General features: G+C 40.3%; 14 protein-coding genes across 14 annotated transcripts; 9 read left to right on the forward strand and 5 right to left on the reverse strand.

The window, feature by feature from the left end:
• Positions 1 to 15: 15 nt before the first annotated feature.
• Positions 16 to 1,605, reverse strand: BDF20DRAFT_838401 (WD40-repeat-containing domain protein; the record flags this gene model as incomplete). The annotated part of the gene is made up of 6 exons (XM_053079156.1): positions 16 to 187; positions 285 to 790; positions 877 to 970; positions 1,073 to 1,211; positions 1,267 to 1,477; positions 1,567 to 1,605. The coding sequence occupies 6 exons, from the start codon at positions 1,603 to 1,605 to the stop codon at positions 16 to 18; spliced, it is 1,161 nt and encodes a 386-aa protein (XP_052932669.1).
• Positions 1,606 to 1,868: 263 nt separating this feature from the next.
• Positions 1,869 to 3,530, forward strand: BDF20DRAFT_838402 (peptidase family M48-domain-containing protein; the record flags this gene model as incomplete). The annotated part of the gene is made up of 4 exons (XM_053079157.1): positions 1,869 to 1,963; positions 2,068 to 2,311; positions 2,421 to 2,674; positions 2,771 to 3,530. The coding sequence occupies 4 exons, from the start codon at positions 1,869 to 1,871 to the stop codon at positions 3,528 to 3,530; spliced, it is 1,353 nt and encodes a 450-aa protein (XP_052932670.1).
• Positions 3,531 to 4,734: 1,204 nt separating this feature from the next.
• On the forward strand, positions 4,735 to 5,409 carry BDF20DRAFT_838403 (uncharacterized protein; the record flags this gene model as incomplete). Its single annotated transcript, XM_053079158.1, has 3 exons — positions 4,735 to 4,821; positions 4,995 to 5,117; positions 5,293 to 5,409. The coding sequence occupies 3 exons, from the start codon at positions 4,735 to 4,737 to the stop codon at positions 5,407 to 5,409; spliced, it is 327 nt and encodes a 108-aa protein (XP_052932671.1).
• A 180-nt stretch (positions 5,410 to 5,589) lies between these two features.
• BDF20DRAFT_791067 (uncharacterized protein) lies at positions 5,590 to 5,799 on the forward strand (the record flags this gene model as incomplete). The annotated part of the gene is made up of 1 exon (XM_053076193.1): positions 5,590 to 5,799. A coding segment is annotated over one exon (210 nt), but the record flags the coding sequence as incomplete, so codon positions are not given.
• A 783-nt stretch (positions 5,800 to 6,582) lies between these two features.
• Positions 6,583 to 7,862, forward strand: BDF20DRAFT_888804 (uncharacterized protein). The gene is made up of 4 exons (XM_053082091.1): positions 6,583 to 6,717; positions 6,822 to 6,969; positions 7,039 to 7,332; positions 7,422 to 7,862. The coding sequence occupies exons 1-4, from the start codon at positions 6,664 to 6,666 to the stop codon at positions 7,697 to 7,699; spliced, it is 774 nt and encodes a 257-aa protein (XP_052932673.1). The 5' UTR covers positions 6,583 to 6,663; the 3' UTR covers positions 7,700 to 7,862.
• A 591-nt stretch (positions 7,863 to 8,453) lies between these two features.
• Positions 8,454 to 9,047, forward strand: BDF20DRAFT_825620 (NAC domain-containing protein; the record flags this gene model as incomplete). Its single annotated transcript, XM_053077991.1, has 2 exons — positions 8,454 to 8,673; positions 8,776 to 9,047. The coding sequence occupies 2 exons, from the start codon at positions 8,454 to 8,456 to the stop codon at positions 9,045 to 9,047; spliced, it is 492 nt and encodes a 163-aa protein (XP_052932674.1).
• A 517-nt stretch (positions 9,048 to 9,564) lies between these two features.
• Positions 9,565 to 10,552, reverse strand: BDF20DRAFT_98171 (uncharacterized protein). The gene is made up of 2 exons (XM_053085133.1): positions 9,979 to 10,552; positions 9,565 to 9,678 (listed from the first exon to the last, which is right to left on the reverse strand). Exon 1 carries the CDS (start codon positions 10,382 to 10,384, stop codon positions 9,986 to 9,988), a length of 399 nt encoding a protein of 132 aa, XP_052932675.1. The 5' UTR covers positions 10,385 to 10,552; the 3' UTR covers positions 9,565 to 9,678; positions 9,979 to 9,985.
• Position 10,553: 1 nt separating this feature from the next.
• Positions 10,554 to 11,594, forward strand: BDF20DRAFT_98049 (uncharacterized protein). Its single transcript, XM_053085119.1, has 3 exons — positions 10,554 to 11,080; positions 11,242 to 11,273; positions 11,364 to 11,594. Exons 1-3 carry the CDS (start codon positions 10,722 to 10,724, stop codon positions 11,411 to 11,413), a joined length of 441 nt encoding a protein of 146 aa, XP_052932676.1. The 5' UTR covers positions 10,554 to 10,721; the 3' UTR covers positions 11,414 to 11,594.
• Positions 11,595 to 13,617: 2,023 nt separating this feature from the next.
• BDF20DRAFT_915882 (uncharacterized protein) lies at positions 13,618 to 14,058 on the forward strand (the record flags this gene model as incomplete). Its single annotated transcript, XM_053084377.1, has 1 exon — positions 13,618 to 14,058. One exon carries the CDS (start codon positions 13,618 to 13,620, stop codon positions 14,056 to 14,058), a length of 441 nt encoding a protein of 146 aa, XP_052932677.1.
• A 922-nt stretch (positions 14,059 to 14,980) lies between these two features.
• BDF20DRAFT_838409 (uncharacterized protein) lies at positions 14,981 to 15,898 on the forward strand (the record flags this gene model as incomplete). The annotated part of the gene is made up of 2 exons (XM_053079159.1): positions 14,981 to 15,237; positions 15,574 to 15,898. The coding sequence occupies 2 exons, from the start codon at positions 14,981 to 14,983 to the stop codon at positions 15,896 to 15,898; spliced, it is 582 nt and encodes a 193-aa protein (XP_052932678.1).
• A 1,409-nt stretch (positions 15,899 to 17,307) lies between these two features.
• On the forward strand, positions 17,308 to 21,485 carry BDF20DRAFT_98294 (SH2 domain-containing protein). The gene is made up of 4 exons (XM_053085147.1): positions 17,308 to 17,607; positions 17,665 to 21,092; positions 21,190 to 21,310; positions 21,407 to 21,485. Exons 2-4 carry the CDS (start codon positions 17,769 to 17,771, stop codon positions 21,424 to 21,426), a joined length of 3,465 nt encoding a protein of 1,154 aa, XP_052932679.1. The 5' UTR covers positions 17,308 to 17,607; positions 17,665 to 17,768; the 3' UTR covers positions 21,427 to 21,485.
• A 303-nt stretch (positions 21,486 to 21,788) lies between these two features.
• On the reverse strand, positions 21,789 to 22,371 carry BDF20DRAFT_979636 (DNA-directed RNA polymerase II subunit I; the record flags this gene model as incomplete). The annotated part of the gene is made up of 4 exons (XM_053085110.1): positions 22,337 to 22,371; positions 22,147 to 22,275; positions 22,030 to 22,075; positions 21,789 to 21,929 (listed from the first exon to the last, which is right to left on the reverse strand). Exons 1-4 carry the CDS (start codon positions 22,363 to 22,365, stop codon positions 21,789 to 21,791), a joined length of 345 nt encoding a protein of 114 aa, XP_052932680.1. The 5' UTR covers positions 22,366 to 22,371.
• A 68-nt stretch (positions 22,372 to 22,439) lies between these two features.
• On the reverse strand, positions 22,440 to 23,831 carry BDF20DRAFT_888835 (S-adenosyl-L-methionine-dependent methyltransferase). The gene is made up of 4 exons (XM_053082092.1): positions 23,434 to 23,831; positions 23,295 to 23,336; positions 23,187 to 23,209; positions 22,440 to 23,090 (listed from the first exon to the last, which is right to left on the reverse strand). Exons 1-4 carry the CDS (start codon positions 23,777 to 23,779, stop codon positions 22,473 to 22,475), a joined length of 1,029 nt encoding a protein of 342 aa, XP_052932681.1. The 5' UTR covers positions 23,780 to 23,831; the 3' UTR covers positions 22,440 to 22,472.
• On the reverse strand, positions 23,832 to 25,191 carry BDF20DRAFT_888838 (uncharacterized protein). Its single transcript, XM_053082093.1, has 2 exons — positions 24,950 to 25,191; positions 23,832 to 24,866 (listed from the first exon to the last, which is right to left on the reverse strand). Exons 1-2 carry the CDS (start codon positions 25,097 to 25,099, stop codon positions 23,976 to 23,978), a joined length of 1,041 nt encoding a protein of 346 aa, XP_052932682.1. The 5' UTR covers positions 25,100 to 25,191; the 3' UTR covers positions 23,832 to 23,975.
• Between the last annotated feature and the right edge of the window lie 220 nt (positions 25,192 to 25,411).

Raw genomic sequence — 25,411 nt, forward strand, 5'->3', positions numbered from 1 at the left:
ATGCTTTTATTGGTATCAGACACCCAAGATTTTAATCTTTTCTTGAGTTGGCACTTGATTGATGACAATTCTACCAGCATATGAAATAGAAGCAAATGTCCATGTATCTATTGCACTCCATGCAACGCTATAGACACTATCTTCATGTTGATCATACGTACACACTAAACCATCCGTTGGTTTCATTCTGTAAGAAAATAAAATAAACATTAGAACATGTGACCTAGTTTTTTCGAGTGGACCGTTGTTTTGCTACACTATGCTATGTGTTCAGACTTATTTACCTCTCCTTTGTGAGAGCCCTGCTGTCCCCCTCTTCATCTGTTTCATCGTCATCCGCACTTAGATAATCTTCAAAATAAGCAGCTGACGAAACGGATACTACGTTATGCAAATTCACAACGGTATCTGAACTGGATGTCAATAATAACTGGTCTTGTAAAGAGTTGAAAGCAACAGACCAGACCCAATGAGTATGGCCCTCAAGTGTCATGACTGGATCCTTTAGTTGCCGTGTATCCCAGATTTTGACGAACGCATCATCACCACCCGTCGCCATATGGTAAGGTTTATTCGGATTGTAGTCGATAGCTCTCATCGTACTCTCATGCGCTTTTCTACGAGTAAATGTGTTACTGCCTGATCTGAGGTCCCATCCAGCGAAGGTGTTATCAGCAACAGCAATGAGTTCAGGCTGATGTGGGTTCCATACGGCGTTTTGCAAGAGTTCAAGAGAGGGCAATTCTGTTTCGTCTGTGAATAATGAGGATGCGTCGATGGAAAGTATACTCTACGATTCGATGGATGTTCAATAACATAGCGCCTACATTTTGGGTACAACGCTCATCCTGCGTCAACATGTGAGATTTTTTTTACCTCGGAGGTATCGCTTTCTATCGATGATAGATAGAGATGGGTTCTCCCCATGGCTATGATTTGGTGGTTTTGTTCTTGAGGACACCAAAGAACTCTGGAGTGAACAAAAATTTTGGATGAGGGATCACCTTCTATCGACTTTGTTATCATAGACATACACCCATTTTATTCCGTTCCTTTCTCTGTTGTACCTTACTTTTTCACTCCCTCATATTCTAGCTGCAAAAGATGGTTTAGCTCTTGGCGCTGGTCGTTGTTGTTGTAGTTTGAGGTATCTGTGGTCTCCTTTCTCTGCCACAACGTCGCTTTCCTACTCAATGGGTTCTGGGATGCTACTGTTTGTTAGTTTCAAGTAGAAGCCAAGGTGATATTTAGAGAGTCTTCTTTTACCGGAACTATGACAAGTGAAAAATAGTTGTTCATCGTATGGACAAGAAGCAATGTCCCACACTTCATCGGGATGGTTATACAATGTGGAAGCAATAGTATTGTTATCATCGTCATATGCCAACAAGCATACGATATTGTCCTTGGCGCCAATGGAGCCGGCCATAAATTGACTCTTGTCTGAATTGCTCTTGACGGCTGTCAAACATCTTGCCTTTTGTCCGCGAGGAAACAACACGGTCAGTATTTTTCACATCGTTTCGTTCCATAGACAGACAGATAGGGTGTATGGAATGAACTTACTTGATGACGAAGACCAAACACGGTTGAATTGTCTGCCATTGGGGACCCAAATCAAGAATGTATCCAGAATAGAAATGATAGATTCATACACGACCCTCCTCCAAGTGTGTGAACCTGTCCTTCATCTCCCCGACCTTCAGCATTGATTACACTTTTGACAACCCGATCCCGTCCTCCTTTTTTTAATTTACTTTGTTTGGTTATTCTCCCAGTCACAAGCGGCAACCACCAAGCATGAAAGGCCAACGCGTATTTAGATTTCTGCCCCCCCCCTTCTTCATAACAAAAAACATTTCTAAAAAATGGCTGATATATTGGCCTATTTGGATACATTAAACTATAAACAATTTGTTATAGGTTTTCAATGTATTGTCTATGTATTTGAACAATATCTCAAGTAAAAAAAAAAAAAAAAAAGAAAAAAGAAAAGCCTTTGTTTTTGTCTATGAACGCTTCAAGCTTCTTTAGGGAAACTAACAAGATGAGTTGATCGTTTACTAGTCTTCGTCAGCATCGTCGCTACTTACTGCGGGATCGTCCAACGGAACTAGCAGATATTGTCACAGCAGAAGACTTCAAAAAGGCGCAGGCCTATAATTTGGATAAATCTCGTTTTGGATTCATTGTAGGACTTTACAAGCAGATTGAAACAGTTTTGATCATTTATTATGATGTGCTTCCTACTCTCTGGAATATATCAGGTTTTGCCATGTACAAGGTGTCAGGTTATGGTCCTGAGCATGAGGTAACTACTAGGAAATAATGGCTATTTGCGTGCGAGACGAGCGTCCACGAATGGGGAGCGAGGGCTGCTTCTAATCTTTAGAGATCTATGTATCATTTTCCATGGATAGATTATTCAATCTCTCGTTTTCCTTACCCTCTTCAATATCATTTCGACTATTACCAACTTGCCATTCAGTCTTTACTCGACTTTTGTTATTGAAGAGCGTCATGGTTTCAATAAGCAAACGATTGGCTTGTACTTTACCGATTTGATAAAGCAACAAATTCTCATGGCAGTTTTGATGTATCCATTCATGTCTCTCTTTATATGGATCATCAAGTCTACTGGTGATAAATTCTATTTCTATGTTTGGTTAATTGCGTAAGTGAAAGGGCACAGTAGGAAGGAAGGAGGATGATAAAAGCCAAAAAAGTACGTCATTAACCAAGAGGAAACCCCCATTTTCTATCGATATAGCGTTGTTTTCCAACTCTTTATCATTACCATCTATCCTACGTTTATTCAACCCTTGTTCAACAAATTGACACCTCTCGAAGAAGGGGATTTAAAGAGCCGTATTGAAGCGTTGGCGGACCGTATCCAATTCCCTCTCAAGAAATTATATGTGATTGACGGATCCAAGCGCTCATCTCACTCTAACGCTTATTTCTACGGTTTTGGCAAAAACAAGCATATCGTTCTTTTCGATACGCTCCTCGAACACTGCAACACGGATGAAATTTGCGCCGTGTTGGCTCATGAGTTGGGTCACTGGCAAATGGGCCACACGATGAAGCTTTTGGTGGTCAATCAAGTCTATTTGTTGACCATCTTTTGGCTGTTTTCCTACTTTATCCACAATCCCAAGCTGTATCAAGACTTTGGTTTCGAGCAAACGATGCCTATCTTGATTGGTTTCATGTTGTTTTCGTTCATTTATGCTCCTGTGGAGAGTGTGATTGGATTCTTGCAACATGTCTACCAACGCAAGAACGAATACGAGGCGGACGCGTATGCTTTGAAGTTGGGTTATGCTTCTACTTTACGTAGCTCTCTGATCAAATTGAGCGTGAAGAATTTGGGTGGTTTCAATATTGATCCTTGGTACTCGGCTTGGAACCATTCTCATCCTAGTCTGGTGGAAAGATTAAAGGCATTGAACGTCAAGCCTACATCCGATCAGCCGATCGTAGCAGAGGAGAAGAAGAACGCATCCGAGGACAAAAAGGATTTGTAAAGAAAAAAAAAAAAAAAAAAAAAAAACCCAACCAAATATCAAAACCATAATGGAATAAACCCTTTGTTGTTTTCTCTAAAAAAAGTTGAAAGCCCATGTGGTTTCCTTTCCATTTGAAAAAGAAAGGCCTCTTCTCTTTTTCATGATTTACCATCAAATAAGTTCGAGATCAAACATTCATGCAAACCGACTTGTATAGCGAAATGGCATAAGCCCCGAGCCGTATTCATTCGACCCCAATGAGGCACGAATAGAAAAAAATAAAAATTAAAAAAAAAGGGGTCTACTGCTGTGGGTAACTGTCCGAAAATCAAAAGGCAAAAACGACTACTATCCTGGGTGCAAACTTTCCCCTCTGGTTTGATTCAAATGCAGCTTAAGACTTCCACAGGTTTTGAACAGAAAAGAAAGCGAGCAAATTCTTCAGAAATTATGAACAGAGGAACTGTCACTGGTCACTTATCTTAATTTTCTTAAGGTTCTAATGGATGAGATGATAAGTATAAGCACGTCCTTTATTTGGGTCATGAAGAATGCCCCTCTTCATGAAGCTGAAGATATTTCTCGGTATATTGAATCTAGAGGATATCGATGTCCTTATCTTCCATCCTATTCGCCTGAACTCAATCCTTTTGAACAGTTTTGGTCTGTTCTCGAAAGTAAATTCAAGCGTAACAGGCTGTCGGAAAGCGAGACGTTGATGCCATGATTCAGCGACGCATCAAAGTGCTTGGAGTTGAGTGATTTTGAAGGATTCAATTCCAAATGGATGACTGGTCAAAAACACGACTTCTCTTTTTGTCAGTCACTGGCTATTTTCGGCAGAGCAAGACCTTTTTCATTTCGGAAAAGAGTGTATAAAAAGCAGGCTGGAAACAAAAAAAGAAAAAAAGGGAAAATGTTGATTCTGTAGCCGGAAACGAGTGTCTTCCGGAATGAGCCCAAAAGGGGCAAACAGCAAATGAAAAATTGAGCCTATTGTTTTTTGCCGTTGTCGTCTTTTTAAAAAAGAAAGTAGGGAAAAACTAGGGCCATTCATTAGAACCGTTAACAAAAAAAACAAAAACAAAAAAAAAACGTGCCCCTCTCTCGCACCCTATTGGCTTTTTGAATGATATCCTATGTAGATGCATGTTGTGTATTTTCATGAAGCCATCATCCCATTTTTGAAAAGACTGTAGTTAGCAAGTGAAGAGAATGAAATATGTCCCGAAATGGAGATAGTCGGGTTGGTTCATCTGTTTGTTACAGAACAGTGGTGTCATATTTGTCAATTTTAGTGGCATTTACCGTAAGACAAAAAAGAAAACCAGAAAAGCTTGGGCCGTTCTTTTTTTTTTTTTTCATTTATGAGATACAGGAATGGGCATACAAGGGAAAAAATCATGCGATGGAGGGTGCCATCCAAACCTTACGGGATACACACACACCTTTTCAAAAAAAGTATCGAACCACATTGAATAGAGTCTTTTACAACCGGGAAAAAAAATTGGGCTGAGCGTGAGTGAACATAGGGTCCCCCTTGGGTTAATACAATACGTTTCGTATAGAACATTTTGGGACATTCCACAAAACGAAAATTGTCGGGTAAAATGCCGAAAATAAGAAATGGCATATTGACTCAAAATAGCATTCCCAATTTTGCTAAGCGCTAAATAAGAAGCTCAATCGAGCGTTTATTTACTTTGGAGGAGCGATGGACGAATGCAAGTAAAGAAGGGTCATCAAAATTACGATTATCTGTTTTTGATGGGATTGGAAGGAGACTGGCGCGATCATTAATCAGACTCACGATGAAGATTCAATGATTCATCAAAGATGGATTATCAATCGACGAGCCAATGAGCGTCTCTCAATGGACCTCGTCGAATGGGGGTGAACGTTCGAACGGGAGGCTGCGTTTCAAATCCCTTTTTTATGACTAATTTTGACCATCCTAAAAAGCCAAGTATAAATAGAAGGGGCAATTTGCATGAATGCTGTTTCTTTTACTATCAATAGAACAAACCAGACAACCACACAATCAATCTAAACATACATACACACTTCTATTTTACTAATGGATCTCTCTTGGTGTATCATTTGCGATCGTCACTGTGCTGACAACGACCTTTATTGTTCCGAAGTCTGTCGCTTTCAAGACACGGATGGCCAAAAGCCCATGCTGGAAAACACGACAAGTATGTTTGACAAGGCACCATCACTTGTTTCGCCACCTGCCTCTCCCATCATGTCACCTTTACTCTATTCTTTCCAACCCGTCTACCACGCTGGTCGTCGTTCAGCAGCCACAGCAGGCAACATGATGCATGCATCTTATTCCACTTCATCCGCGTCTACCTCCACGATGGCCACCAACTATCATTACATTCCTTATCAACTCTCTCCAAGCAGTTCTCTTTCTTCTTTGCCTTCCTTTTCATTGTATGATGAAGACACCTAGGGGAGTCGGCTTCCTGAAGACTTTTCTTATCACTTTTAATTGCAATGATTTCATCTGTATTTCAAGAAAATGATCAATGACCACCTCCAGCACACACCCCCCAGTTCTTTATGACAAGGAGACGGAAAACAAGAGATGCTCCCGGCTGGGTGTCCTTCCGATGTCGCTTCAGAACAGCAAACCTATGTAGTATAGAAAGACATAACTTAGATGTAGATACATTACTATAGTTTTTTTTTTTTTTTTTCTGGTTTAAAAAAAAAAAGCAATGTAGTCTCTCTGACTGCGATGATCCATGGTCCGTCTTTTTTTCCGAAAAAAAGTTTCAAATTGTTTAATTTACATACATTAGACTTTTTCATATCAATGATTATCCATGAAAAGGCTATACATAATGCCTTTTCGACTCGTATCGTTGGATAAAAGTTTTTATTCAATAAAATAAATAGAGTCTTGCCATTTTAAAAATGTCTTTTTTCTGTTTCCAGTATAAATTTTCGAAAATTTTTTGATGTCTTTCTGCCTTCTACCCAACCTACTGAATCCAAAACCTATTTTTTTTGTCGTTCAGGAATTAGTTTAAACGCTCTTTTTTCCCTTTCTCTTTTCTTTTTTTTTTTTCAAATATAAAAAAAAGAAAATTTACATGTATCTGTTCCCTTTCTCTCTTTTATATATTTGATCCTATTGATGCAAGACGATACGATCGTTTTACATTATCATGATGTTGTTATACGTCAATCTGTAAAGTAGTCGTCGACATGTGGGGGCTTGGGGGATCGAAAGAGAAAAAAAAAAAAAAACCAAAAAGAAAAACGTCACTCATAAGGATACCTACGGTTTTATAGGATTTAGAGACACTGACACCAGGACAATGGCTGAATGATACGATGATTGAATTTTATATGGAGTTTTTAGAGCGAACGTTTGTACCAAAAGATGCCAATTATCTATTCCTTCGACCTGGGATGGTCCATTTAGTGACCTATGCTGAAGGTAAACGGGAAAGGAAAAAAAAAACCCAAAAGTTCAATGCCTACGAAACTTATCAACTCAACCCTATAGGAGATGTACAACAGCTGTTACCGGCTTTACCACCCAAGTTGCATGACTATGAAGCGATTTTCATGCCCATCAATGACGGGAGACCTGATGAAGCCTACAGTGGGACTCATTGGTCCATCATGGTGTATATTAAAGCAGCCAATGCATTTTATTACTACGACACACTCAAGTTTAACAATTTACGACACGGCGATTTAGCTTGCAAACGTTTCAAGTCTTTATTGAGACTACGAAAGCCAGCACAGTTTATACCCAGTAGTACACCACAGCAAGAGAATAATTCAGATTGTGGAGGTATTGTAGACGAGATGGAGGAGGGGGGGAGTGGGGCCGAGAAGGGCGTTTCTTCTAAGAGTGACTATTAACACATACACATCTACTAGTATGCATTATTGCCATTCTAGAACACACACTACATCAACTACTTAAAAGCAGGGGAAAGAAACAAGAAGATATTCAATACAACAAAATCATGATGCTCAAAGAAAAGAATCTGTCAACACCAAAACAAGTACGCGATAACATTAACGGCATGATCAAGCGACTACAGCAACGGTTAACGCCAAAGGTTGCACTGTCCTCCTCTTCTTCGCTGTCCTCTATGTCCACCTTACCTTCGTCCTCTTCCAATGTCACTTCCTCTTCTTCCGCATCCTCATAAAATTTGTCATTAAAAAAAAACTCTTGTCATATAAAACACTGCTTTTTGGTCTTTTTCTCATTTTTTAACCCAATAAGAATGAGTTGTTTACGTAAATTTTTTTTTCTTTTTTGGCGGGCATCTAACAAAAACTTTTTTTTAGACGCACGAGATTTTCCTCTCCTTTTTTTTTTTTTTTTTTTTTTTTTTTTTTTTTTCTCCTCTTTCTCCCTCTCTTTTTTATTGGAATAGGTGCGTATCAAACTTTCATCTCAAAGTGAATGTCCAAAACACATTCTTTTTCGTCACTTGCTGCTTTTCTTTTTCCTACTCTCTCGCAACACTTTGGAAACGACGACATGAGTCGATTCTTTTACATTAAAAGGAAGCCTTGGGTTTTTTAAGAAAAAAAAATAAAATATAAGCCACCCATTTCCCCAATGGGGCCATGGGCAACATGCACGGAAATGGCTGGAGATCGACGTCGACCACTTCAGCACTCAGTAGACTATGGCAACCCTCACCACCACAACGTGTTGGATACAAGTCTGAACGTCACCTGATTCGTTAGAGGAAGCAAAGAAGCATAAAAAAAAAGCCATTTTGTCCCGTTTTTCACGTCGATTGGCAAACGAGATGTGTAGGAATAAGGATGGCACAACGCGAGCGACAGAAATAGAGTTGGTTTTTTTTTTTTTTTCTGCTCTCTGTATTAACCACTCTTCTTTTTCCCTTTCTTGTCTCTCATGGACTACCCCCTAGCCAGAAATAAAAAATGAACGCCGAAAAACTCGCCAAGCTCCAAGCTCAAGTCCGTATTGGTGGTAAGGGTACTCCCCGTCGTAAGGCCAAGAAGGTCTCTGGAAAGTCCTCTGGTGATGACCGTAAGCTCTCTGCTGCTCTCCAAAAGTTGAATGTTCAACCTATTCCTGGTGTTGATGAAGTCAACATGTTCAAGGATGACGGTAAGGTTATCCACTTCAGTCACCCTCGCGGTAAGTATCTTAGTAGGAATGAATGCATGGGAAATCGGGGTGGGGAGAGGCATCGAAAAGATCGATCACTCATATTTGTTTTTCTCTCTCTCTCTTCATTAGTTTCTGCTGCTCCTAGTGCCAACACTTTTGCTATTCACGGTCGTTCTGCCGAAAAGGAATTGGCTGAACTTATTCCCAACATCATCAACCAATTGGGTCCTGACTCCATGGCTGCCCTCAAGAAGCTTGCTGAATCTTTCCAAGCCGCTCAAGGTGAAAACGCTGGTGCCGCTGCCGGTGCTGATGATGATGAAATCCCTGACTTGGTCGAAAGCTTTGAAAAGGCTGATGTTGAAGACAAGGCTGAAGAAAAGAAGGAAGAATCTGCTTAAAAAAGAAGGAAAAAAAAAAACCATCAAAAACCAAAGGGGGGAGGGTTGTCGTGTTTTGACATGGACACCTCTCTCTTTTTTTTAAATCCTTTTTGTTTGTCATGAACGAAATAATATAAGGGCTCTTTTTTTTTCCGCTTTTCGTATTCATTAAATCTGTATATCACTTTTTATACTTTTATTTTTTATTTTTTTTGATGTTGTTGGTTTTTGACATGATGATGAAAAAACGAGTTTCTTTCAACACAATCTTTCCTGTGGGTGCATCGCGCCATGGAGTAGGCTGTCCTGCAGAATGAAGAAAGTCTTTTTTACCGACTTTTCGACGTGATCAAGCTAGATGAAGGCGGCCTTATTGAACGACCTTAAAAGTTTACCTCCAAGTGACGCGTACAACAGTGGCAGAAAAGAAATAAAACAAGGCATTCTTTGTGACCTGCCTTCAAGGGGGACAAGGTCAATACACAGTGTTTTAAAAACGACGACGTTTTCAAGAAAAAAAGAACCAAAGTAAAAAAGAAAGACGATAGTAGGACCATATGTTGAGTGCAAAACAGATATTTTATTTTAAAAAAACAAAAAATGGACTAGATATTTCGAAAGATACACGAGGAAAGACCAGGAGTAGAATCTAGAGTCAAAAAAAGCAAAACGAGAATGAGGTGTTTGTTCAAAGAGAAATGGATATATTCTTCTCTTTTCTAGTCTTTTCTGAATTTTTCTTTTTTTTTTTTTTTTTTTTTTTCTTTTTCAGCGGTTTATATTAGGTAGCTAGGGTTTTTTCGTCAATGTCTAGCGACTAAAGTCAAATGCCTGAGTCATCCTTACAGAGAAAAAAAAAAAAAAAAAGGGCAAGCAAATCACCCACGAAAAACCGAGAAAAGAAAAGAAAAGAAAAGCACATTTGCCTATAGCTGTCATAAACACTTACCGAAAATCTAGTTCATGTGGATAGTAAGAATAAAAAAATAAAGTAAAAAGTGGTAAGGAAAAAAGAAAGCACTAGCATTTTTCTTGTAGGAAGCGTTTTTTATAGCTAGTGGCGGGCTAAAAAAAAAAATTTTTTTTTCTCGAGATGAAAAAAAAAAAAATTTATTTTGTTCCTGCTTTATCAAAAATGAACAGTCAACTTCATTCATGATCTTGTAAGTTCCCGACTTTCCCCCCAGCAAGAGTAGACACTTGGCCTTTGACATGTCACTTGAGATAAGGGTCGTCGGGTTAAACGAGACGAGCCAGAGCATAAAAATATATCCTACTTTTTTTTTTTTTTTTTGTTTTTCCTGAAAGTGGGTTATTTCGTCATGATTGTATCTATTGGCTGAGACAGATACCATAAGTAGAAATGAAGAGCTGATCTATTTTTTTGACAGACGAGGAAGAGTAGAGTGTCCTTTTGTCGCGCTGTTGGATGTTGTTGCCATAAAGACGACTACTAAGAGGAAATATATCTTTGGAGTACGACACAGCATCCAACGGACACATGATGATGCTTGATCAAGCCTTGTTTATTTGCTCACTCTCTGGCTCGCTCCAACGTCATTATGAGGTGGGTTTCGGATATTAAGACACTCAAACGAGCTTCTTTTTTCTTTTTCTTTTTTTTTCCTCCATCAAACAATCGATGGCTCTGTTCTTTTCTTTTCTTTTTTCCTGTTGACATTTGCTTACAAAATGATGGAAAATAATCTCAATAAAGTGCCGCCGCCTATTTATCAACAAGGCGTAGGTGAATATGGTAACGCCGGTGCAACAACAGCAGAGGCAACCGCAGGACAAACGTATTATCAACCACCCCCTCCGCCTGAAGGAGGCTTCTCTGAACCTCCTCCCGTACCCGCGGCTCCCAACACTGTAGGACAGCGATTTACACAATTCTATGCACCACCCAATAATCGAAAGCTAGGCTTGATGCGCCGATGTTGTTCCATCATTTGCTGTTGTATTGTGATTGGTTTGGTCGTTGGATTAGCAGCAGGTTTAACTACTCGAAACAGATACCGCTATAGTACCATGGGGTCATCATGTAACTGGTAATGTAGTTTTTCTCTTTCACTTGTCTCTACATGCCCCCCAAGTGTGTGATCGCGGGGTTCTAAAAAAAAAGACAAAATACCACACCCTTTCGAGAGAAAAAGGAAAGTTTAGCTCAATAAGGAAAAATTAATTTTTTCAATTTGTCTCTATTTTTTAGTCGCGTCAATGCGGATTGCACTCGAAGATATGGTAAAAAAAAAAAAAAAAAAAAAAAAGAAAAGACGTCTGTTGAATCGATAACGGGTTGTTGACTCATCTTATTTCCATTGTGTCAAATAGGCTTCAACACCTTTTGCTATAACGGCTGTCAATGTGCGCGTCGCGGCTAAACAAAAGACGCTTCGTATTTTCTCCACTCTACGTTGTCACTTATTACTACTTATTATTACTACTACTACTCATCTATTTTTACTTTATTCATTTTTGCATTGTACTCACAAAAAAGCTCAAGATAAAGATCAAAAGACTCCATGACCTTTTTCTCATGCTATCCTGGCTAGTTTTGTAAGGTTTCTTTTTTCTTTCTTTTTGACCTTCATTGAAAGACCGTATAAATTAAAAAAGAATTCTTTCAAAAAGATCATTCGCTCCCCTTTTTTGCATATCTATTTTGATGTTCAGTCAATTCTAAAAAGATGTCTTTCTCCCGCTGTGTTTTAGAAATAATTTTTTTGTGGGGGTTTCTGTTTAATGAGATGCATATCCTCCTATCCGACCTATGAGGACTCGATACTACGCCACTTGTTTCTTTTCAGTAGATGCTATATTTTTAACATTCATGCAGATACAGGTTACAAAAATAAGTCTTTTTTTTTTATAATAGCTTGTGTCGAAAACGCGGAAAATGCGACGTTTTGTTTCTTTTCTTTTAAAGTAGGGTTACAGTTCTGTTTTACATTATCCATGCCATGGAGAGGATCCGGCAGCGGTCATCCTCTTTATTCGTTCTGTGAAAAAAAAAAAAAAAAAAAGTAGGGACAATGAGGATGGGAAGGGAAGGAAAGCGTGGTGGTGGTGGTGGAATAACAGAACATGGCATGTTAAATTTCGTCCCAAAAACTCACACTACAATATTAGGATTGTCTACGCTTTTTTTTTTTTTGAAACCTACAAAAATTTTCATGCGCTTAGGTCAAGTTGATCTTTTCTTCACCCGGCCGAGTGGATTTTTGATGGCCCAGAACTCATCCACCACTCAACGGCATGCTTTTTGCTTTGTCATCATCCAACGGTCGGTTAAACAACCCTGATTGTCTTTGTCACACTTACATTGGGGGTTTTCTATAGCAGTAATAGAGAAAAATCGAAAGATACTCTATTGCGAAAATGACATGACAAACAGTATAGATGATGCTTCTGTAGTCGATCTAAAAGTTTCAAACTTTTTTGTTACAAAACTTTCTTGCATTTAAGGAAAGGGCCCAGAAAGCTAAGAAAGCCAGTTTTGTTGAGGAAAAAACGCCACTCACATCATCATTTGCCAAGCGAGCCAATTTAGAGTTCTTTCCTTGGCTCCTTTGTATGTTGGTTTCATCAACAAGCACAACTCTCGTTTTTTATTTTAAAAAAAACATCATTTCTTTCAAGCAACGTTCTGGTCCATAAGAGAAACAACAGGCAACACTTGATTCTTCTTTTTTGTTTAAAGAAGCGCTTTCTAGAAGCGTTCGGACAATGGAGCAAAAGCTATCGAAAAGACAGAGCAATACATTTCAAAGACCTTAGTAAGAACAAGATAGAAACGTCTATTTTCTAATGTTAATCAAATTAACCTTTTTCCTTAAGGAGCTTTTCATGCTTAAAACACAAAACAGCCGTGTCAGCCGTGTGTCAAAAAAAAAAAAAAAAAACGTCTGTTCTTTTTTTCTTTATTGGCACAATGACCGTGTCAGTCAAGATGAGATGAATGCATGTCTGGTCAAACATAAAAATAAACGGTATTTTTATGACAATTAAGGAAGCGGGTTTTACAAGCGCCGAAAGAGGGTCAAGGTGTTTCCAGTTATATGGATGTCGTTTGGCAGTAGATCGATTTGTACTTCCTTTATGCATTTGATTGTGTGTAACCTGTTTTCTTCTCAAAAATGACAACATACTGCTGTAACAATGAAGGCCACTTGCACTATCCCTTACACAAAAAGTAAAAAAAGCTCTGACGGCTGCTAATAAAGGGAGCGATTTTTATTTGATAGCATTTTTCGTAAAAACGTTCGCTTGTTCAAGCGCTTGTTCAAGGGGGGGGGGGTGCAGAAAAGTCCCCCATTTAATCAACCTGGTTTTTTTTGCGGTTTTGGAAAAAAAGATAAAAAAGAAAAAAAAAAAAAAAAAACCTTTCTTCACTACCGCTAAACCTTAATTCACACGTATCTGATGCGTCATGTTGAAATTTTTCAAAGAGATATAAAAAGGCGAATCATTTTTTTTTTGCCCATTTCCCCCCCTATTTTATAGCACACCCATTCTTACTACTTGACTATTGTTATTTCTTTTTTAATTGCATACACACACACATTCTCATACACACATACACACAATGACTACACATGAAGTACATATTCCTTACTTGAGTGAAGACGAAAAGTTATTCCTAAATACAGCAGCCACTTACAGCCAAGCAAGAAGATTATCTAATACCATTGAAACAGTCAGACCCACTATGGAAGATAATTCGTCACATCACAGAAATAGTCGCCGCCATCAAATTGTATCGGTGTCTTCCCTATCCAACCTTTGGAAACGACGAGGTTCTTCTGCATCCTCTTCCACTACCTCTTCTGCTGGTTCAGTCGAGTCTCATCACTATTACAGTGGCATGTCCTATGTTGAAGAACAAGATCACCACCACCACCACCACCACCACCACCACCACCACCACCAATTGCACTCACCCAAAGCAAGAGAATTAGAATCGTTGATATTTGATCAACCTCAAAGAACTGTCAGATTAAGCTTAACACCTCGTTGTGCAATTTAGGCTCCCATCTCCTTTTTCTCCATTATTATGTACATAATATCCCACTGCTACGATAACCACAACTATTTAATATCTGGGGCTTTCTCCTTTTATCTGCACCCTCCCTTTTTTTTTCAATTGCTTTTTCTCCGCATCTTAATCGCCCCTTTCTATATACCTTCTCGTATCTTATTTATTTGATCCTTTACTTGGATCACTTGCTTGTTGCTTGTTTACCATTAGCATAATCATAGTCTCCCTATCTCTCTTTTCTCTTTTATTATGGATATCATCTCTATTATGAAAGATATCTCCTTTTTGTAAATAAATTGTCTTTTTTTCCATTGCAACTTTACAATCTTTGTCCTATGTATGCGACCTGTGTATGGATGTACGTTAGTAGTGCGTTATCTATAAGCTCAAAATGAAAACAGTATATGCAATGGAAAAGGGTTTAGAAGCAGCAATAATTTAACCTTAATCTTGAAAGGACTATCGTTTCAATCTTAATATATGCACAGGTACATGTAAAATACATAATATAGGATTCTAAAAGGACTCCTATACTTTCATGTCTTTCTCTAGAAAATCGACATGTTCAATGCCCCTCACGCACATACTCATACTCACTTACTTACACACACACACACACACACACACACATTGATATGGAACAGGGAGATTTAAAAAAAGATGGCGTGTGCATATTTCCTACCATCTGGCATTTCCAAACATCTTCAGCATCCCTACATACAAAATTCTGCATCCAATTTCTATAAGAACGGTATTAGAAATGAAGGGGGTGCGAGGGAATATCGTATCATTCTGTATCCTAATTTGATAGAAAGGGGATCATCATCCGATTCTTTTTTATTTTTCAAATTTTTTTTTTTTTTTTTTTTTTTTTTTTTTTTTGTTTCGTTTGGTTGGCAGATTGTCTATCATGACTAATATCAAACGAGAGGGGGAAGAAGGAACAGCAAATAAGCGGGAGGTGGGGGAGGGAAGAAAAATCCAAGAGCATGAAACAACGAGCATGAATCGATGGGATGTCGTACCCGCTATCATTGATGTCATGGTTCAATTGAAACAGACGAACGAGGATGAGGGGCGATGGCGATGGCGGCGGCGGCGGCGGCGGCGACGACCACAGCAACTACGGCAGCAACAGCGGCAACGGGGTGGTGGGCGCAAATGGGGGTGAGTGGGAGTGGGAAAACACGAAAAAAGGGTAGCAGCGCCTAAATGTCATACCGAAAAAAACCAGAAACATATGGATAAAAAAAAAAGTGGGCTAGTTCATTCAAACGCCAAGCGTCTTGGATGTAATCCGCGCGAACGAACCCTCACATCGGTCAAGTTTTTGTTGCTGACCCACACTTATTTCCGATGGGGTCAGTGACTGAGGCTTTACAGCAGCAGTAAGGTAACGCAATGGGGGGGGGGAGAAAACAGCAGCCACCTCTTTCTCACACTTTGGACGAGATCTCCATGAGCCCTCTCCTGTAAATACTGAATGCTTTCTATCCATACCAGACGTATTCCGTGTCGTCCTGGGTGCTTCCCCACAGATTCGCAATGCAAAAAACAAACTCCTTATGTCTGTTGTATTCCCTTTTTGATAGCAAACCAACACCTGTTAGCAGTCCTTCATTTTATTGAGCAACTGAACATCCCCACTCTTATCAAAAAGCAGGACGAGCGTCAACAGTGTTCTCTCATTCCTCATGGAAATTCATGTCCATCTTCAGATTCCCTTCTTGGACAACAGTACGTACATACTATTATTCAAAAGAATGGAAACAGCGTACTCCATACAGTGCATGGGGATAGCCATCATGGTGAACAGCAGGAGCGTTGAGTAGGCTGATCCGTTTTTAGTAATGAGAAATACACATGGGTGGATCGGGGTTGTGGCTAACCCTTCCATCCTCTGATCCTATTTGAACTTGTTCAATACTATGGTGATGGCTGTCATAACAACAACAGAAAAACGCAATCTTTCCGTTCTCTGATGATGCATAAAAATGGGATACAGTAGGATGAAGCCTCCCCATTCAATAAATGCCTGTTTATCTTTTATTGTAAATACCAAACAACACATCCTCCTATGTGGAATAATGAATAAAAAACCTGTACGAGTCGAAAAAAATAAAAAAAAGACCAGCATTCAAATCGACGCGTTCATTGACCGAAAGCACTATAGAACAATGCACGAAAGAAAAAAACTAGCTTGTAAGGGGCCCAATGAGTGGACGACAAAGATCCATTTGAATATCAGGAATGACATAAGAAAAAGTGGGGCTACAGGGAAAGAAGGGAGCAATCTTGAGTCAGTGACCGTTATTTTTAAAGGAAAAAGCCCAAATGATATCTCTTGAATGAGGGAAACATTGACACTTTTTTTTTTTTTTGTTTACCTTTGTCACTGGACCCGTATTTTTTTTTTTTTATTTCGGTTTAATTTTTGCTTTTTCAAAAAAGAAAAAAAAACCAGCACAGCGTACAGCTTTTTCAACTTTTGTGTGCTGTATTTTCAAACTAACACCTCGTTGAACAATCTATTTTTGACTACAAGTACTTACAATGTCACAAAGCGATGAGGAGCTTTCCAACTTGTATAACGACGAAGAAAACAGCATAAATCACTCTGATGAGGAAGGAGAAGACATTGCGTATCATCGTAGAGGGAATCAAATAGACGAGGACGACGACGACGACGACGACGATGATGATGGCGAAGACGAGGAAGAAGAAGAGGAAGACGAAGAGGAAGCACGAAAAGTAAGACTTTCGATGACCCCCTTGTTATCATTCTCTTACCGTTTTGGAATAACCATTGAAAACGGACTTTTTGCATAGATTGCTGAAGGATTCATCGTAGAAGACGATGAAGAATCGGACGCTTCTGAAGTTGCTGTTCGTAAAAAGAAGAGAAAGAAAGTGGAAGACTGTAAGTGTTTGGCTCCATGCATCGCTTTTTTCTTTTTTTTTGTTTTGCTTTCACATTGGACAAAGTAAAATACTAAATAATACCTACATCAGTCGACGAAGATTTGGATGAAGAAGATTTGGAATTACTAGAAGAAAATACCGGTATCAAAATTGCCCGGTCCTCTGGTGTATGTATAAAGTATTCTCCTTTTATTATTCTGTTGGGACAATGTCATTAACGGTTATAACGTGACATTGATGACAAAAAAAATCAAATTAGCCCAAATTGAAGCGTCTCAAACGTGGACGTGAGGAACAAACCTATGAAAAAGCAAAGCATCAAAGTATCTTTTCAGATGAAGAAGAAGATGAGGAAGCTGTAGGAGGAGAGGGTGCAGACATGCGCGGCGACAGACATCAAAACAATTATGCTGATACTTACAATGAAAGAGCCAGATATAGACGTCGTGATGCCTATGATGACATGGGTGACTTTATTGCTGATGAGGATGAAGACGAAGATGACATTGGTCAAAATATCCATGACAGAGGTCGTGCTCGTGATGAAGGTCGAAGTAGACGTGGAAAGCCTAATAAAGAGATGATGGAGATTCTACCCGAAGGCATGAGTGAAGAGTAAGTTTACCCTTGTTTCTTTTCTTTCTTTTTTTGCTACATTTACAGATAGACCAGCTCGTTTGCTTATACTGTCCTTACAACAGTGTACTAGCCGATATGTTTGACATTTTTGGTGATGGTGGAGACTATGAATGGGCTCTGTATGATGAAGAGGTAAAATGAGGAGCAAAATGCCACCTATCGAAAGAACCTTATTCATACGATATTCTTTTTTAAAGGAAAATGAAGAAGCCAAGGACCATGAACCTCAATTGGAGGACATTTTCGAACCGAGTGAATTAGCCGAACGTATGATGACGGAACGAGATGAAGCAATCCGTCTACTTGATGTTCCTGAGCGTTTACAAGTGCGTTATGAAGGTGTCAAAGTCTTCCCCAAAGCTAGCAATGACGCAGTTCAGGAGGAAGGTGTATGGATTGCTCGTATGATGGCTCGTCAGCGAGGAGAAGAACAACCAGCGGAGGAGTATATATCGGCTGTAGCCTATGTTGTGAATTTCTTGCGCAGAGAATTCCTCGAAGTGCCTTACATCAAAGACCATCGCCGCGATTTCTTCACGGAGGTCAATAAGGAGACGGGTCTTACAACTGAGATCTTGACCGAAAAAGATCTGTGGGAGATTTATGATTTGGACTACAAATATCACAGTTTTGGCGAGCGTCGCATGGCCTTGAGGGACTTTATCACCAAGTGTGACATCGAGGACGACTATGTCAATCATATGCTGGATCGTGCAGAGAAGGTAGAGGAAGTAACGGATATAACAGATTATGTCAACATGAAGTACTCGGAGCACATCAACAGACTACAGCAGCAGACGCGTGGGTCGAAACGACCCACGAATAAATCACTCAGAGACCTCACGCAAGGTGCAAGACTTCAAGAACTTTTGCCCATCGTCAGTATATCCCCTCGAGAATTCGGCACCAACTATTTAGAAGGCAATCGTCGCTATGTGCCTGATGATCCCACCGTAGATCCACTCGTCCATGCCGATCTTTACACTGACACCCACTTTCCTGACACCACGAGAGTACTCAAAGCGGTACGATCTATTTTAGCTCAGGAAGTGGCATTGGATCCTCAAGTGAGAAAAGCAATGCGCAGAGATTGGGAAATATACGCCACCATTACTGTCAGGCCGACGGAACAGGGATTTACAGTGATAGACGAGCTGCATCCTATGTATCCATTCAAATTCATCACAGAAAAACCCATCACCGCCTTCACCGACGGTCAATTCTTGCATATTTTGAAAGGTGAAGCCGATAAGCTTTTAACAGTCCATGTGGGGATGACAGACTACGACGTGTGGTCCTCCAAAATTGCCGACTATTATCTATCAGACGGTTTCAGTGACACCATCGTCCAATGGAATGACCAAAGAAGAGAAGTGATTCAGCAGGCCCTCAACGAGCATTTGATACCCCTCATCACCAAGTATATTCGTGAAAAGTTGCGTATGGAAGCACAAGAAGCCATTTGCCAAGCTGCTTTCCATAGTCTTTACAACAAAATCAATGTTGGCCCGTATAAACACCCCGAAGCACACTACAAGAGCCCCTTACCTCGTGTCATTACCTTGTCTTCTGGAAACGGAGGCATGAAAGACCCCATTGTCGCTGTCTGTCTTAACCCTCGCGGTCGAGTTGTCGATCAAATAGAGGTGCCCACGCTCAAAGAAGAACGTTATTGGACGGAATTAAGCGAGTTTATCAAAGCGAAAAAGGCCCATGTGGTCGGCGTAGCGGGTTATAACGCAGAGACGCGCCGCGTCATCAAGCATATGCAAACCATGTTGAGCGAAATCAACCAGTCCAATGAACAAAACAGTATTCCCAAGTTGGATATGGTCGTGGTCAATGATGAAGCGGCTCGTTTGTATAAGAATTCGCGCCGTGCTCAAGAGGAATTTCCCGAATACTCTGAAGCAACACGTTACTGCATTGCCTTGGCCCGTCGTCTGCAGAACCCCGTGCTTGAATACGCTGGTTTGGGCCGTGATTTATTAGCCATCCACCATCACGACCTTCAACATCTCGTTCCCGAAGAGACGCTGCTCTTCTATCTGGAGCGGGCTCTTATTAGCGTTGTGAATGACCTTGGCTTTGATGTCAACGCAGCTATCCAAAATCCTTACGTTGCCAATGCACTTCAATATGTGTGTGGTTTTGGCCCGCGTAAAGCACAAACCATGATGAAGAAGGTCGAAGCGACCGGTCGTCTCGAAAGTCGCACTGCCCTGGTGATGCGTAAATTAACGGCAGCCAATACCTTTATGAATTGTGCGAGCTATATTCGTATCCGTGATATGGAGGGTGCTGACATTTTGGACGATACCCGTATTCATCCTGAGAACTACGACTTGGCTCGTAAAATGGCTGCGGATGCATTGGAGATTGATGAAGATGAAATGGACGACTATGACTCCAAAGTGGCTGTCGTCACGCGTGTGATCAAAGAATACCCAGATAAGTTGAACGATTTGATCTTGGACGATTATGCCGTTGTTCTGCGAAAGCAATACAATGCACCCAAACGTCAAATCCTTGAGCATATCAAGCTAGAACTACAAGGCCCCTATCATGATCGCCGCAACCGATACTCCCGTCCTACGCCTGAAGAAGCCTTCACCATGGTGACGGGTGAAACGCGACAATCGCTCAGCGAAGGGTTCATCATTCCCGCCAAGATTGTGGCGATACGTAATCGATACGCCAGCTGTGTCCTTGATTCGGGCCTGGACGGCACCATTTTCATTGACAATGCTTCCGACGACCGTGTCATGAGCATCAGCGATGTGCTTCAGGTGGGCCAAACCGTTACTTGTAAGGTGCTTCGCATCGACAGAGAGCGATTCATGGTGGAGTTGTCCTGCAAACCATCGGACACCAAGCCAGGATCGGATATCCCCCTTCGTCAATGGCCGCAAGACAGTTATTTTGACCGCCTTGAGGAAACCAAAGTGCGCGAACAACTCCATACGAGCCGTCGTAAACAAGCACGATCTACGCGTGTCATCAAACATCCTTTCTTCAGACCCTTCAATCACATCGAAGCCGAAGACTACCTTACCTCCCGCCAGCGTGGCGAATATGTCATTCGACCTTCCTCTCACGGACGCGACCATATTGCTATTACTTGGAAAGTGGCAGAAGATGCGTTTCAACACGTTGATGTGGTGGAAGTGCGAGATAAAAATGACATCCATGCACCTGCTCAATACAGAATTGGAAAATATGTGTTTGAAGATTTAGATGAATTGATTGTCAATTACGTCGAAGCGATCGCACGGAAAGTGGAAGAATTAATGGGACACAAAAAATTTGTCGATGGTGGTTCGCGTGCATTGAACAATCATCTCACGGCTCTCACACAGGCGAATCCAAAGATGTCAGCCTATGGCTTTTGTTTGAGTGAAAAGCCTGGATATTTTGATTTGGGATTCAAATTGAATGCACGAGGTCCTCCGATGCGTTGGGTAAAAGCAGTTACAACTTTCTTACTTTTGGATGCTAAGGTGAAAAAAAAAAAAAGATATTAACGCGTTTCCATCCCACCCTTCTTTTCTATCATAGATTGTCAAAGTGTTGCCCGACGGCTATCGCCTACGAGATGTATTCTATACTCAAGTCGATCAACTCATCAATGGTTTCAAACAACTTCAAGTGACAGAAGCACAGAAACATAAACAAAGAAGTAATCATCATCATCACCGTTAGATAAATTTGTATAATAATAAGATAATCAAATAGCATCTGCTTTTCTATTTTTCAATTACAAAAAAACAAAAAGGACCCTTGCTTTCAAAATGAATATGGTTTCGAGAGAGACGTAAAGAAAACCAAGAGCTAAGCTATAGAAAATGTGAAAATACTACAACTACGAACATAAACTTTGTGTTGCACAGTTGTCCTCTCGTAGTAGATCTTTTATTGCTTGGTCATTATCATTCTTGAGAAGCGCATTGTGTAGGATGATGTAAAATTTCCAATGGCCTTCTCACTCAAATGATACGTCATGTTGCCCAAAGAAAAATAATAATTTATCGATAGATGTAGATATTCGAAACACTGTAAAAAAAAGGGCTCCATCCGTTTTCAATTGGATACGAATAATAGTGCATGGTATCTGTGGAAAAAGTTCATATGTGATGGTTTTTTTTTTTTTTCTTTCGTTAATCAGTCCAACGATGTCCACACCTTTTATCTCCACAAACATAAAACAAAGTCATCTTTGCATCAGCTCGTCTTGAAGAGGACTGAAAGAAGACTGCTTCTGGATGTCCACAGTTAGGACAAGTAACGTTTGCACGAGGCTATATGAGAATTATATAGTTTAGAATAAGAAAGGAAAAGGTGGAAAGGAGAGGGGGATGAGTGGCAGCAATAAAAATGCTGCGAGATCTGTCAACTTACAAGTGTTGGATCTGTGCTCAAATCAGCTAACATCATGGTTTGTTCTCTTTAGAAAGAATAAAGTCAGGTCATCCAAATACTGCAACTACCCAGAATGTAATGTTGACATATACATACGATGGTGCATGCACAATCTCATGGCGATAAACGCAAAGGTTCTCTGCAGCTTCTTCATATTCACAATTACGACAAGCAAACATTAGTTTTCGATTTTCTTTATCTTCTCTGGGGTATAATAAATTGTTGCTAAGACGAACAGTTAAAACATCAAGTCATAAGTAGAAAAAACAACAAGCCATCATGTTACCATTCTGAACAGTATCTGAAAGTAGCCATGTCAAGAAGAAAAAAAAAAAAAAAAAGAACACAAAGAGAAATCTAGAAAATTTGAAAGTTTGGATGTATTATGTAAAAAAAAAAACAAAAAAAAAAACGGCTCAAAGTCACATCGTTTCTGTGCCTTCTTTACGGCATATGACAATGATGGGAATAAAGATGGAGCTCTTAGCCAGCACATCAAAGATAAAACGTGAGGCTTTCAGAAATAGCTTGTTTGAAAGACTAACACCAATGCCATACTGTTTTGTTGTGACATCTAACTGAGCAAGTGTATTGGCTAGACCTCCAAAAACGACTCTTCTGTCCAACGGTTGAACTTGCACGTTTAAATAAGCAAGATCACTGACGATCCTTTTATACTCTGTCACTGTGACCAGATTTCGAATGGGCACATGCATAGCCTTACAGATGCATTTCAGGAAAAGTGTGGCAAATGGGCTTCTGGTTCCATTAGCAAAGCTGTCATCGAGGGCTAGATCGTAAAGGCCGACCACTCCGCCTATGTTGAGTTTGTCACGAGCGTCTTTTAAAAAGCTCCAGCGTGTATTGTAATGATACGCAGAATCGATGCTTAGGATATAATCAAAGCTTGTGGTGGGAGGCAACCATTGATGAATATTATCAGCAGAGCCGTGTATGAGCTGGATTTTGTTGCGCAAATGCTCTTGACTGGAAACTCGCTTTTCAGCTATCTTCCATTGAGATAATTCATTGGTTAAACCCTAAGTCGTAATATCATCCACAGAAAAAAAGCGAAACATGAGTTGGAATGCATCTATTGTGTATGAAAAAATAGTTCACTCTATTTGCGTAATTACAGTAACCTGGCAATGATAGGTCTCTATGTCAAAGGAGAAATAATCTCACTTTTCAGCGAGGGGACTGAAAAAAAGAAAAAATCATTGCATGAAAGGGGCTCAACATACCTGCTAAAAGTATACAAGAATCCCCGCATCCAAAGCCAACATCTACATCAAATCAACGTTAGTATAGAGCAGCAAAAGGTATCTATCCATGCAGGGTGTTGACTTGGTTCATCTCTCCTAACCGCCCCCCCCACTTTACCCAGTACACTTGAACCAGCCTTCATATCCATTTTACTGACGACTGCGTGAACAAGATTTTCGCAGGCGGTAGGAAAGCGGATGCCTTTTTTATCCCATAAACCCATATTGAACCACATTGTCTTTGGAGGAAGCTCCACGTTGAATAAGATATGTCGTAATCCGTAGAGATCATTTGTCTTTTGCTCAGCTAGGGTAGCAGATGCGAAGAACAGAACGTACAGTAAAATACAGACGCCGACAGCATGAAGGTAGGTCAGCATCATATTGAGCGAGCCATCTGTCGACCAAGCTATCCATGGGAGACAGCTGAGGTATCCTATCAGCACACTAAATTTAACAAGCATTCAGAGTACACAGAAAAAAAAAAAAGGAAAGGTGTATTAAAAATAAAGCAGCAGGGCATGATCCATTTAAGTGACACAAATTCTGGGCTAAAATATTTTGATTATCAGAATTAGAAAATACTTTAATTACAAGATAGTTTGAAACGAATGAATAAAAAGAGTGGAAGAAAGTAATAATAAATGCTACAAAGGGTATCTAATGTTTTGTTTCAGCATGCTGAGATGGCAAAGACGGCTCATGTACGCTTGAATGCAATTCCTGTGTTGTGCCACGGGTTTGCTCCTCGTCGTGAAAGGACGATTGCCTATATTTATGAGAATAAGGTGGAGGTGGCGGCAAGGGTCTATCGTATTCATAATACTGATAGGTCGATCCACTGGCATTATCATATCGTGAGACAATGGCTGGCGGCGGTGGTGGTGCTGCTGGTGAAAGCGGTGGTAATTCTTTGCCAAGTTTTGGTGGTTTGTCCTGGAGTTGTTGGCTTCGCCTTCGCAGGATGCTTTGAGCAAATTGGCGACTCTTTTCTTCGTAATTGGGTATCTTGGCTACAGCCGCAAATAAGTCTGGACGTGGCTGATGCTGGTTCTCTTCTTCTTCCTCTCCCTCTCCCTCTTCCTCTTCCTCCTGGTCAGTATCATATGCAAATTTCCTTCGTCGAATACGGAACTCGGGAGAGGTAGAGCTGTGTTGCTGCAATATGTTTGTTTTAGGCGTTTCCGGTGAGGTATTGGAAGGTGAGTACGAGCGAGAGGCGCCCAACATCAAAATAGTTCTCGCTGCATCCTCTTCTTCTTCCAACAAGTCGGTGCTTTCTTCTTGTATTTGTTGTTGATGTCGCACTCTTTTCTTTCGTCTCCATGAATTCTGGCTGGGTGTCATTGCTGAGAGTAACATTCTCTTCACTTTACGTGATTGTGGGGTCGACGACTGCGGTGTGGGAGGGTATTCTGATGGAAGGGGTCTGCGGGGTTGTCGGGGTGATGTGATAAAGGAACGCTCGATCTGTTGTAAATTCTCCGTTGATAATCCCGTCTCTAACTTGATCTGTGCATATTGTAATCTAGCTTGCAGTAATCTAAAAAGCTATAAAAAAAAAGAACATGATAAGCTGCCTCTCCATTACAATAGGGTTATTGATGGGGGGGGGTTTGTCGATTGTACGTTACATCTGCTGCATTATTGTAATTTATCGAAAGCGATGACGATTCCTGTTCTTCACCTATCTTCCGGTCATGATCCTCACTAAACTCATCGTCGTCATATTCCCTGGGTGGTGTCAATTCGTCGACAGGACCAGGCGTTTGTGAAGCTGACATAAGGTCCAAAAACAAAGTACGATGGATACGAAAAACACAATAAAAGATATAAATATTAAAAAAGAAGACAAATCTGATTGACTAAAAGCGAGACGTTTGGCTATATTAGAATCTGATAATAAAACTTTTTTTAATTTTAAATAGACTTATTGGATAAGTTTTCCGAAAGGTATTAGCCCTTTAACAAATAAATGGCTGGGTTTTGGGTGGGTATAAACGCCTGATGACAACACGGTTCATACGGGCCAATTTTCTGCTGCGCGGAAACAAATATGTCTAAAGGTGGCCCGACGGTTGCATAGCACAGAATGA

Source organism: Mycotypha africana, assembly GCF_025528875.1.
Source record: "Mycotypha africana strain NRRL 2978 chromosome Unknown BDF20scaffold_10, whole genome shotgun sequence".
Lineage (NCBI taxonomy): Eukaryota > Fungi > Mucoromycota > Mucoromycetes > Mucorales > Mycotyphaceae > Mycotypha > Mycotypha africana.

What these genes read in the sequence shown, in the direction of transcription:
- BDF20DRAFT_888804 (XM_053082091.1), top strand. Translation starts at nt 6,664, where the DNA reads ATGCAAGACGATACGATCGTTTTACATTATCATGATGTTGTTATACGT. An exon ending in TTTAGTGACCTATGCTGAAG is followed by an intron (nt 6,970 to 7,038) that starts GTAAACGGGAAA and finishes TCAACCCTATAG; the next exon opens with GAGATGTACAACAGCTGTTA. An exon ending in GAATAATTCAGATTGTGGAG is followed by an intron (nt 7,333 to 7,421) that starts GTATTGTAGACG and finishes CACATCTACTAG; the next exon opens with TATGCATTATTGCCATTCTA.
- BDF20DRAFT_98171 (XM_053085133.1), bottom strand. Translation starts at nt 10,384, where the DNA reads ATGGTATCTGTCTCAGCCAATAGATACAATCATGACGAAATAACCCAC.
- BDF20DRAFT_98049 (XM_053085119.1), top strand. Translation starts at nt 10,722, where the DNA reads ATGATGGAAAATAATCTCAATAAAGTGCCGCCGCCTATTTATCAACAA. An exon ending in ATGGGGTCATCATGTAACTG is followed by an intron (nt 11,081 to 11,241) that starts GTAATGTAGTTT and finishes TCTATTTTTTAG; the next exon opens with TCGCGTCAATGCGGATTGCA. An exon ending in GGATTGCACTCGAAGATATG is followed by an intron (nt 11,274 to 11,363) that starts GTAAAAAAAAAA and finishes TGTGTCAAATAG; the next exon opens with GCTTCAACACCTTTTGCTAT.
- BDF20DRAFT_98294 (XM_053085147.1), top strand. Translation starts at nt 17,769, where the DNA reads ATGAGGAGCAAAATGCCACCTATCGAAAGAACCTTATTCATACGATAT. An exon ending in GAGGTCCTCCGATGCGTTGG is followed by an intron (nt 21,093 to 21,189) that starts GTAAAAGCAGTT and finishes TTTCTATCATAG; the next exon opens with ATTGTCAAAGTGTTGCCCGA. An exon ending in ACAGAAACATAAACAAAGAA is followed by an intron (nt 21,311 to 21,406) that starts GTAATCATCATC and finishes AAAAACAAAAAG; the next exon opens with GACCCTTGCTTTCAAAATGA.
- BDF20DRAFT_888835 (XM_053082092.1), bottom strand. Translation starts at nt 23,779, where the DNA reads ATGCTTGTTAAATTTAGTGTGCTGATAGGATACCTCAGCTGTCTCCCA. An exon ending in GGCTGGTTCAAGTGTACTGG is followed by an intron (nt 23,337 to 23,433) that starts GTAAAGTGGGGG and finishes GATTTGATGTAG; the next exon opens with ATGTTGGCTTTGGATGCGGG. An exon ending in CCTATCATTGCCAGGTTACT is followed by an intron (nt 23,091 to 23,186) that starts GTAATTACGCAA and finishes ATTACGACTTAG; the next exon opens with GGTTTAACCAATGAATTATC.
- BDF20DRAFT_888838 (XM_053082093.1), bottom strand. Translation starts at nt 25,099, where the DNA reads ATGTCAGCTTCACAAACGCCTGGTCCTGTCGACGAATTGACACCACCC. An exon ending in ATTACAATAATGCAGCAGAT is followed by an intron (nt 24,867 to 24,949) that starts GTAACGTACAAT and finishes TTTTTTTTATAG; the next exon opens with CTTTTTAGATTACTGCAAGC.